Here is an 11,788-nt window from a genome sequence, read left to right as displayed (position 1 = left end):
TAAAAGTCTAATACTGTATTTTGAAAATGCCAGTTCTTTTGAAAAAGTGATTATAAAAGAGTGCGTTATTTTCGCATTTAAGATAGCGTAAAGTGATGAAAGCGTAGCGAAAAATGACAATAAAATTTGTTGCAATGAAATGTAAGTAATTTGAATTTGGAAATAATTTGTAATTATTTTTTAAGATGTTAGATAAATAAGTAGAAAATTACCCGATCGCGATACATTCTGATCACTAGATATTCGATAAGTTAAAATCGTCATAACAGTTCTAATCAAAATATACCGACAAATATTACCGATAACAGACATTATTTTTGGTCATTCATTATCGGCGACGGAATTTTTTTTCCTACTAATAATTATTATCTATAATGGAATTCTGTTAGTTCGTTATTAATAATAGTAACAGAAGAAAAAAAATTGATCATTTATAGCGAATCGAAACATTTAAAAATCAAAATCTATTAATCATTTAATTTTCTGAACAATCTATTTAACAATATTTCCCGTTTAAACAAAAATCAGCTTTTCCCTCATGACACGCAGAATAGTATTGATATACAGAATGGTAGATTCGTTATTTTCTTCTATTATAGATTTATTATTACTGGTCATTGCCGTTTTGGCAGTGACGGGGAACGCTTTTGCCGAAATACGCGAAATTCCAACAAAATGTCCAGAATCTTCAGGCAAAACCGTACAGCTCGCTCACAAACACGATTGTACCAAGTTTTACGAGTGTTCCAATGGGCAGAAGCAACTTTGGAATTGCCCAGAATTTGCCCCGGGACAGAAGCTACATTTCGACCCTGAACTTCAAAATTGTACTTTCCCATGGGAGGCAAATTGCGCGTCAAGGGCTCCGGATTGTTCAACGGACGAATTCATACAACCTCATCCCTCCAACTGCAGATTATATTACAAATGCGAGAACGGGGAGAAAGTCTTAAAAATGTGTGACGAGGGACAGCTATTTAATTTTGACTCTTTAGAATGCGTAGACAAAAATGCCACCAAGTGTAAAGTTTACGATTCGTGTCCAACGGGCAAATTGTTGGAGACTGTACTTCTCCCACACGAATGTAATTACAAATACAAATCTCTGTATTACGAATGTGTCGATGGGCAATACGTTGAAAGAGATTGCGCGTCGGGTCAAGTGTTCAATAATAGACGCAGACAATGCGTGTCTGACGTCTATTGTCCTGAAAACGGTACTAAATATATTCCTGACAAGACGGATTGCACTTTGTATTACGAATGTGTGAATGGTGTTAAAACACAGAAAACGTGCGAAGATGGATTATCTTTCAACGAAATGAAAGGTATGTGTACTTGGCCACCGGGCAGCGAATGTTCTTTGAACTTGTTCAAACAAACCGAGCTGGCTACATCTTTTCTACCTGACGCAACCAAGGAAACTTTCATGATGAAATGTCCAGCGAATGGAAATGCGTTCGTGCCTCACGAACGCTCTTGCACCAAATATTACGCTTGCGTGAACGGACGTCAGTTTATTGAAAATTGTCCGGACGGTATGGTATACGACTATATTAGAAAAGTTTGTGATGCTCCGTATGCTGCCGTATGTAAAAATAAAATGACTCATTATAAGATTCGATTGCGAGGTATAGATTCAAATTGTCATTATTCGAATGATTGTCCAACATATGGTAGTAAACGCCTTAAATATGAAAAAGATTGCAGGTTGTATTACGATTGTGAAAATGGCTACAGATGTCTTCGGTCGTGTCTTAAAGAATACGTCTTTAATCCATTAATCGAATCGTGTGATATACCAAAGAATAATCCTAATTGCTTTACTTCAGGCGGCTCTGATCCATCAGAAGACGAGTGTGATTGTGGTTGTAAGAATTGGATTCGTCGTTTCCCTAATCCCAAAAATTGTTCTCTATATTATGAGTGTGAAAATGGTAAGAAAGTGTCAAAGGAATGCGCTCGGGATCTTCAATACAGTCGTGACAGTCAGAGTTGTACCTATCCAAAAGATGCAAAATGCATCGTCTCCGATTGCGAAGAAGGAAAGTTTTATCATCATGACTACGAATGCAATAAATATTACGTATGTCGCCACGGTGAGAAAGAATCGCAGTACTGTCCATCTGGGCAAAAATTTGATTGGATAGATTTGGAATGCAGGCCATCAGGCAGGGTTCGCTGTTATCCCGAAGGGATTATGGATGGCTGTGAAGGCAAATGTTCGTCAACAGATACCACGTTGCCCCACGAAGATTGCCGCAAGTATTGTAAATGCGAAAATGGAAACTCCAAGATTGAAATTTGTCCTAACAAACAATTTTACGATCGGGAAACACACAAATGCGAGTGGCCAGAAAATCTGCGTAACGTGTCGTGCGAACCTTTCCCCTGCTGGCTTAATTCTACGGGAACCAATATTCCTCATAAATGCCACTGTGACAAATACTACAGATGCAGAAACGGAATGAAATATCTTGTATTCTGCAAGGACGGAAAATACTTTGACTATGAACAAGAAAGATGCGTTGATAGCGCAGAAGCTCACTGCTACGCGAATAGCCCATACGACGTTGGGGAATGCGCCAAAATCTATTTAACTCACAACAACTTCGTTCACGAAAATTGCACAAAATACTATAGGTGAGAGGGTACGAACGTGATTCTCGGGCAAAGACCTTCCAAAGATTTGTATTACGATAAAATATTTAGAGAATGTGCTTGACCTGAATATGTAAATTTACTGTCGGACTGCATATCGTTTGATTGTACCAGTAATGCTGATAGTATAATGCCTCATGAATGTGAATGTACAGTCTACTATAAATGTGAAAAAGGATCAAAATATCGTGATTAACGCAACGATGGATTTTGTTTTGATTATGTACTCGGAAAGTGTGCGAATAAGGATCCTCGTTGTTATCATAAATATTCGAACGCGACCGATCAAGGTGAAGGACATTGCCCGAAATAGAATTTTTACAATACTACGTGTTGTTCAGTGGTTCAAAACATTAATTTGATTTATATATTCGATCATTCTGATTACTATCTATCTCCTTATCATTATTGATATTATTCATTGTTATTATCACTATTTTATTTTGTACACTGATTTCTAAAATAATCCATTTCCAAAGGCATTAGCACACAACAGTACACAACTAATATAAACCGAAAATATCATGTGAAATATGAAAGATCTGATCGTAGAAAATAAAATGGAAATAAAAGTTTTGTCATATCGCATTGTATTCTGTGAATTTCACAATTTTCATAATAACAAAATGTTTCCAGCTGTCGGTAGCTTAAAATTAAATATCGAAATCTACCTTATCGATGGAATATATTTTCTTTACTCATAAGTAAAATTTATTCACAAAAGATAATCCTTTTGTATTTCACTGACATGTAAATGTACAAGTAATGTCGCGATATCAAATTTTTTCACGAATCGTAAGTTTTAAACATGATCTAATAATTTCGATTTTACCGATATATTAACGGCGACGTTGACATTTTATGTCAAATCATTTGTAAAATATTAAAATTATAGACATATTTTCGCTTCGCTTAACGTAATATAGAGATTGTATTACAAATATAAACTGCTCAAGTTAGCGACATCTAAATTCATAGAAACGGCTATTGGTTTGATTGAAAGGAACCAATTTGAAAATATCGATCGAAATGGAATAATTTTTATTGTAATCTTATTGATTGATTGTTTGAATTGAATTGAATTGAAGAAGTTAATTTTAAAATATCGAAGTTTCGTCGAATTTCGTTAATGGTGCCTGAAATAAAGAACAAATATTCCTAGATCTTGTGCAATAGCAGGTACTATCTTTGGCTTTAAATCTCTCGTTTTTCCTTTATTCTTTAAACAATATTTTCTTCCAACGAAAGTTATGTACGTTACATTTTATCGAAACACTCGTTGGTACTTAGTTTCTTAATGAAAATTACAAATTAATTAATGTATGTCAAAGGTACAAATAAGGGGTATGACAAGAACAATGTTTTATCGCGACGTATGTATACTTTAACGTAAACAGAATTTCCACGAAAAACGACGTCAAAATTATTTTGAATTCTTATCTTTACGAATAGTTTCGCCTCGGGGTTCTCGTTATCTACAGGAATTTATCATAAATCTTATCGATTGATTGAAGTAAACCGACTTCAAAACTGATTTTAAAACTATTTAACTGAAAATTTTTTTATACTATTGTAGCTTAAAATAAACACTCTTATTGTTCTAAAAATGTATTTCTCAACATATCCGCCATATAGTTACCCACAGAAAAAGTTATTAACATCAAAATGTGCACCCCCTGAAACCATTCAATTTCCATCGAATTCGCTGCGAATAGTAATAACGACAAAAATTAAGATGATAATTTTAGGTGAGATACCATATATATACAGCATCAATGATCTTTTGTTAGTTATTTATAATATTCAAATATGTTTTTTTAACTATGTAATGGGATTTTGCTCAGAGATTCGTAATCGTATATTATCGAGTGGCTAGATTGCTATCGCTCATGCATATATATTTTGATCAAATTCATATTACAACGGTTTAACATATGAAAATAGTGGTAATTAGTACAGATATATACGATTCCACGATTGAGTATCGTGTCGTAATCTCGTAAAGGATTTTACCGATTTCGTGCGATATTTTTTTCTGTACTCTATATGAATAAATACAATGCAGAAAAAAAATATAAACCCAAATGTTAACTCAGTAAAATCGTGATTTTATTTGTTTATCTAATTAACATCTTCTTTATAATCACTTACTAGCACGCTCAGACGTTATTTTATTTCATAATTATTTTCATGCCTGTGACCACTTCTGAAATTACATTATTTGAAATATTATTTCAAATAACAAGCTACTTTATTTTATAACTATTTGAAATAATTGTGAAATTGTTCTTTGAAATAATATCGGATGACCTATTTATCAGGTATACCTTCTACGCTTAGTTTTCATTAATACGATCATGTCAGCAAAGCATTATCACGAAGATGTTATTAGCCCTATTGAGAAATCATAGGTAAATGAAGGTTACGGATTTGAAAGAGGCGAAGATGATACAGCTAACAATTCCACGTGTGTTATCCGAAGATAAGAATAAATAACTAAATTGACATTTTAATTGACAAGATAAAAGCTTCGATTTGTCCGTGTTAAATGATTATTCGATAGGAAATAGTTTTCTGAAGAATAACAAGCTTTTTTCATCTAGCACACTAGTTGAACGGTTATTTTCTCTCGCAACAATATTAGATAGGCCCAGGCAAAGATCTCTCACGGATGAACATTTTGAAGAGAGAGGTTTGCTTACGGCAAATTGCTGCAAAGATTTCTTAAGGTAACATTTTTTCTTATACAGATTGGACTCTTTAACAAGCTGAATTGTATTTCTTAGATGTTAGATATATAGTATGTGGTGTGTTGTTAGCGGCTGACTTCCGCAGGTGGTGCAATATGTTCGGTCCATTTTGCTGAGAATGAGTTGTTTGGAGGACGTAAGTGATTTTGGTGTGTTCGTTTCTTAATAGGGTCAGTAAACACTTATCTTTCCCGTTCATGATTTCCCATTTATTTTCTAATAATAATAGTGAAAATAAAGATCCAAAATAAATTATTTCAAATAGTTGCTTCTTATCGTCATTCTGAATAAAATTTGGGCAGGTCTAGGCTGGGTTTAAATTTAGCGTGCCAAAATCTGTAGGAAATTAAGTATAACAAGTCAAGGAAAGAATTAAATCACACGTTGTAATGGAAAATACCAATATAAATATAATATACCGAGTAATATAAAAAGCCGTCTATTGCCATTACGATAATATATAATTCACGGTAAATATACGAAATTGGGGCGATAAGTAACATATTTCCGATTTATAATTGCAGGTATTTACATTTTGATCAGTAAGATTATGTTACAATCTAATAATGTCACGATCTTATCTGTATCATCGTGTAACAGGATAAAAATTTTAAAAACTTTCGTTCTAAATCTTCGTCAGTACGTCCAATCGAATAATTCTATTCTGTTATACCATGTATGTATTGTAGTTGTCTGTTATTAGTTACTTCTTTTTACGATACTTTTCTAAGAGTATTCTACTTCTTTCATCGAAATTATTATACAGAATTGCTTGCTTCGAATTCCTCGACGTTCTCAAGACTTTGATCACAGTTTGCATACACAACCCTTCTAAGTATATATCTAAGTATATAACATACTTTCTGTATCGTTATTAAGCACTATTGTCCCTCCATCGCACCTTTGGTATGTGAAGCCCGAAAAAATAATCCGATTTAAATCTGAATGATAACTCTAAAATTGTGAGTAAGATAATAATGGAAATTATCGTTTGGAAACAATCTAAACTTTCATTGTTTAGTGATATTATCGTCTGGAATAAAGCAAGAAGAGATATTGATATCTTAAAAGTACGATAAGTTGGCTATAAAAGTCAAAACTTGACGTTAGGAACTGTCAGTTTCTTATTAAAAACCAAGTTTAGGAGTTTTTATTATTTTTCAATTGTACGAATTCTCTATGGGAATGAAAAGTGAGTAATTTTACAAGAGATATAATTCGTAACCACATATGTTCCTTTTGAGACTTTATCTTATTTTGGGATATTCTCATATCGTACATATTGTACAAGGTGTTGTTAGACTACAAGTAATTTCACAGGAAATTTAAGGGGTGTTTGTTGAAGCTGAAAAAGACAAGAATAAAAAAGTTGCGTTTTCGGCTTTGTTTTTTAGTCGTTGACAATTAAAAATCGGTCAAAATATCTCTCCCCGCATAGTGATCCTCAAACCGGACGACGTTTGCCGCGCGACGTTTTGCAAAACAAATGGCAAAACAAAAGACAATGGTCACGGTGTATTGTTTCATTGGTTACATACCAAGGTGCGTCAATTAGGGATCTTAGCGTTTTCGATTGGAAGCGTTGGAGTATTTCAATGTTGGAGTTACTTGCTGTTCCCCATAGTTGGATTCCGTAGGTCCAGACAGGTTTTATTACGGTCTTGTAGAGGGTAATTTTATTCTGTATGTTTAGTTTGGAGCGTCGGCCCGTGAGCCAATAGAATTTTTTTAGTTTGTCCTTTAGTTGCTTTCTTTTATCTGAGATGTGTGTCTTCCACGTTAGTCTCCTGTCCAGGGTCATGCCCAGGTATCGGACTGTGTCCCTGCTAGGAACTGTTGCATTGTTGATGGTGACCTGGGGGCAGGTTTGTTTTCGGAGCGTGAAGGTTACATGTGAGGATTTCTTTTCGTTGATTTTGAAGCCCCATTTGTGAAACCACTTTTCCATGAAGTCGAGACTTCGCTGGAGAGTGGATGAGGCTATTACCGGGTCTGCGTGGATAGCTAATAGCGCTGTGTCGTCTGCAGATATCGCTATTGTTATTTCGTTTGGTATAGGTAAGTCGGCAGTGTAGATGGAGTACAGTAGGGGTCCGAGGACACTACCTTGGGGTATGCCGGATTCTATTGGGAATGTTGCGGAAGTGGCGTCTAGGCAATTAACCATGAATTGTCTATTGGTTAGGTAGGATTTTAGGATGGAGTAGTAGGGATGAGGTAGGATCTTTTTAAGCTTGTATAGTAGCCCTTCATGCCATACTTTGTCGAATGCCTGTTGGATGTCTAGGAAAACCGCTGAGCAATATTTTTTCTTTTCGAGTGTTTGGCTGATCGTATGAGTTATGCGGTGGATTTGCTCTACTGTTGAATGTTGTTTTCGGAGGCCGAATTGGTGATCTGGGAGTGTTTTCAAGTTCTCTAGGAGTGGAAGGAGTCGGTTCGTGAGCATCTTCTCGAATAGTTTGGACGGGGTAGGTAAAAGACTGATTGGGCGATAGGAGCTGGTTTCGTATATCGGTTTACCGGGTTTAGGGATGAGGGTAATCAATGAGATTTTCCAGGCCTTAGGATAGTGTTCAAGGCGAAGGATAGCATTAAAAATCGATGTGATGAGTGCTATCCCTTTTATGGGAAGTTCCTTGATTGCTTTATTGCCTATTAGGTCGTGTCCTGCTGCTTTCTTGGTGTTTAGGCGACTGATTGTTTCTATAGTCTCTGCAGAAGTGAAGGGTTCGATAGGAGGGGACATTTGGAAGGGGGTGTGCAAGTATTTAGTAACGTCCGCGGCAGCTTTGGGGGAATGGGGTTTGAATACTTTAGACAAGTATTTAGCAAACAGGTCGGCTTTTTCTATTGGGCTTCGCGCCCATCCACCTTGCGGACGGCGGATAGGTGGGATTATTTGTGGGGGGCGTGTGAGTTTCCTGGAGGCCTTCCATAGAGAGTAGTTGGTCGGCTGTGGGGGATAAGCTGGCGAGGTATTTTTGGAAACAGTCGTTTTTATAATTTTTTAAGGTTTTGGATAGCTTTCTAGTTGCGTTGTTTAGTTTGCGTTTGTCATCCGGTGTTCTATGGGTCTGCCATACTCTTCTTAGTCTACGTTTTTCTGCTATTTTTTTTTAGTATGTATTGGGGATATTCTTGTTTTCTGATAGACGTCTTTATCGGTGTGGAGAGGCGGATTGCGTTTATTATGCTCGTGTTTAAGTATTCCGTGGCTGCTTCGATTTCTTCCTTTGTTTTTAGTGGAGTTAAGGCTGAAGTTGAGTGTGTAAAGACTTCTCTAAAGAGCTGCCAGTTGGTGTGTTGGTTGTGAATGGAGCCATTAGGTGTATTCTCGATGATTGTTGAACTGACTGTTGCTATCACGGGGGAATGATCAGAGGAGAGATCAGCCGAGGAGTTGATCTGGACGTGTCTTGATGAGATATTTTTAGTTACGAAGAAGTCGAGAAGGTCGGGTATTTTGTTGGTGTCAATGGGCCAGTATGTGGGTTCGTATGTGGTGAGGTAGTTGAGGTTGTTGTTTATTATGCTGTTTAAGAGGTTTTTGCCTCTTGCTGTAACCAGTCTGCTGCCCCATTGGATGTGCTTGGCGTTATAGTCTCCTCCAGCTATGAATCTATTGTCCAGTGTGTCCAGGAAGTTATCAAAGTCTTCTTTGGCGATGGAGTGTCTGGGAGGGCAGTATACTGCTGAGGTGGTGATTGTGCCATGACAGTCTTCTATTGCTACGTTTGTTGCTTGGAGGTAGTCTTTCTGGAATGATGGAAGTTCGTAGTGCTTAATACTTGCTTTGATTATTATTCCGGTGCCACCGTGGGCCTTTCCGCTGGGGTGTTGGGTATGGTAGAATTTCTAACCATTTATTTTCAGATAGTTTTTGTCGGTGAAGTGGGTTTCCGATACGAGCATTACGTCGATTTGCTGGTGTTTTAGGAAGAGTTCTAGTTCAAGTTTGTGTTGCGCTAGACCGTTGGCGTTCCAAAGAGCTATGCGCCTTGGTTTTATTTTGCGTCGGGGCGTATTAATTTATCCATGATGAGTGTTAGTAGCGATAGCAAATTATTTATTTGCTCTGATTGTTTCTCTATTAGCTTTTCAAGCCTAGAGAAGTTGTCTGTGTTAGGTGGGTTGGGGACACTATTTTGGGGAAGATTCCTTTGACTATTCGGGTTATTTTGGATGCCTTGTACTGCTTGGGCATAGGAGGTTGAGGTGATGATGAATTTGGTAGGACTGGGTGTTTGGTTGGTTGAGGGGATTGGGGTAGTCGTGAATTTCGGCGGGCTGGGTGTTTGGTTGGTTACCCCTTTTGCTCTGAGTTTAGGGTACCTGTTTGTGTATAGAGTTTTATAGGCTGAGCAGCCTTTGTAGTTGGCAGGATGGTCACCTTGACAGTGGATGCATTTCGCTGGGGTTTCCGGTGATTTAGCGCACTGGTCAGTGGAGTGAGTGCCTGCACATTTAACGCAGCGGAAAGTATGGTTGCAGTATTTCTGCGTGTGATCGTATCTTTGGCACCTTTTGCATTGCACTATTTCTTTTTTAACAAGCGGTGGTTCGAATTTTACTATTGCGTTCATTAGGCGACTGATGTTGTAAATTTCCTTATTGTTAGGCTTTTGCTTTATGTCTATAAAAAATAAGGATAACGGGTCTTTCGAGACTCTATGCCTTATATTACTAACGTTGATGACTTCGTGGCCGAGTTTTAAGAGTTCGAATTTGAGTTCATCTATGTCTGCTGAGTGGTGGATGTTGCGTAGAACCACTCGAAAAGGTCTTTCTTGTTTGAGCTGGTAAGTATGAAAGTTGGCGTTCAAGGTCTTGAGTAGTTTGGTGATTTTTCTGTATGCGTCAGGGGTTGTCGGCAGAATTTTTATTTTGTTGTTGTTGATCTTCAGGTTGTAGTCGTCCTTGGAGATATCTCTCTCTAAGGACTTAATCATTGTATGTATGTCGATGACGTCATCCACAAATATTGGTGGGGGAGGGGGGATTCTTTGTGCTTGTTGGTTTGGCGGCGGGTCCGCGATTTCCATGGCGTCGTTAGTGGATTGCAATACGGCGAACCTGTTGTGGGTGTTTATTTGTATCGTTGATTGTTCGTTCCGGGTGTCGATCGTGTTTGGTTTTGATGTTTCTATTTTCCGTTTCTTTGTAATATTAGCGTCGTTGGTGCGGAGAGTTCTGCTACACTTCTGCCACGGAGGAGGTAGCGCGGGGTAGTTGCGAGTCTACTCCAGAGAGCCTGGTCGCGATTGCTGGGCCATCATCGAGCTAGTCAATTCAAAATGAATAACTAGTCGTGAGGCTATGAGGCTAGTATTCGGGTTGGGGTTAGGTGCGTGGGATTTTCTTCTCCCTAAAGGGTAGGAAACACTTGGCTGTGTTCACTTTCGACGGTTGGGCGACACGTGTTGTTTTCGGACTACACTGGGCACTAGAGACACGTCTGTACGCTTCGGCACTCAACAGCGAACTGCAGAAGTAAAAGTCGAGAAGATTTGGATTTGAGGAGTGAGCAAACCAAAGCAGCGGTCATCGTTGGCTAATCCATCTGCTTCCAAAATAGCTAGTCAGGCGCTCTTGTACGGAGTTGGTAGATTGTGGTGGTATACCATGCTGTGCTGGGTATAGCACTGGTATAATTTTCGCCGTATAATCGTTGCGCTTTTATGCTATTGCCCCGTATTGTAATAAAAGTGCATGTCCGAAAGTTCTCCAAATCTATACGATATTATGTAATAAATATGGTAATATAAACAATAAACGACGTATAGTATTGCTATACTGCATACAACATTCACTATGCGCATAACACGCGCGCTACGCGCGCTGCATACACAATACACCCACGTAACACGCTAAAATAATGAAAAATGAAGACAATATTCCAATATTTTTATCGTTTTATTGGCTATTATTTAAGGCTTGAAGGAATGTTAAAAAAAGATAGTGATATTTCCGAAGCCCATCAGATAAACATGAAATATGAATAAATCTCGAGCAATGTAAAGTTTGATGATTGTACAAAAAAGGTTTGCGCCTTTTTTAAAATCATCTGGCGCACAGCCTGTTCCCTTCCTTAATTGCATAACCTCGCTATCAAAAGGAACTTCTCCAATATTATGACTGTTCCTGGATAATTCGGAATTATACAAAGAAGATGAAAGCATTAGTTAAAGAGTATCATAAATTTTTCTTTCTCAATTAACTCTCTATCACTACATTGTCATGTTTTAGCCATTTTAAGGCAAGAGACTAAAATGATTTTGGCACAACATAATTATTCGGACAGTCGACGAGAAACTTTCAGCAAATTGAAAATATAAAGTTAGCGTGTTACGTGGCTGTATTGTATGAGGCAAAGA

At 37.5% G+C, this 11,788-nt stretch overlaps 1 protein-coding gene across 1 annotated transcript; it reads left to right on the top strand.

Moving 5' to 3' along the window:
- The first annotated feature begins 568 nt into the window (after positions 1-568).
- On the top strand, positions 569-2,647 carry LOC126872608 (balbiani ring protein 3-like). The gene has a single exon (XM_050632714.1). It carries the CDS (start codon positions 569-571, stop codon positions 2,645-2,647), a length of 2,079 nt encoding a protein of 692 aa, XP_050488671.1.
- Positions 2,648-11,788: the final 9,141 nt, after the last annotated feature.

Source organism: Bombus huntii, chromosome 13, assembly GCF_024542735.1.
Source record: "Bombus huntii isolate Logan2020A chromosome 13, iyBomHunt1.1, whole genome shotgun sequence".
Lineage (NCBI taxonomy): Eukaryota > Metazoa > Arthropoda > Insecta > Hymenoptera > Apidae > Bombus > Bombus huntii.
The sequence above is the reverse complement of the archived record's forward strand: the minus strand, read 5'-3'. Positions and strand labels throughout refer to the sequence as shown.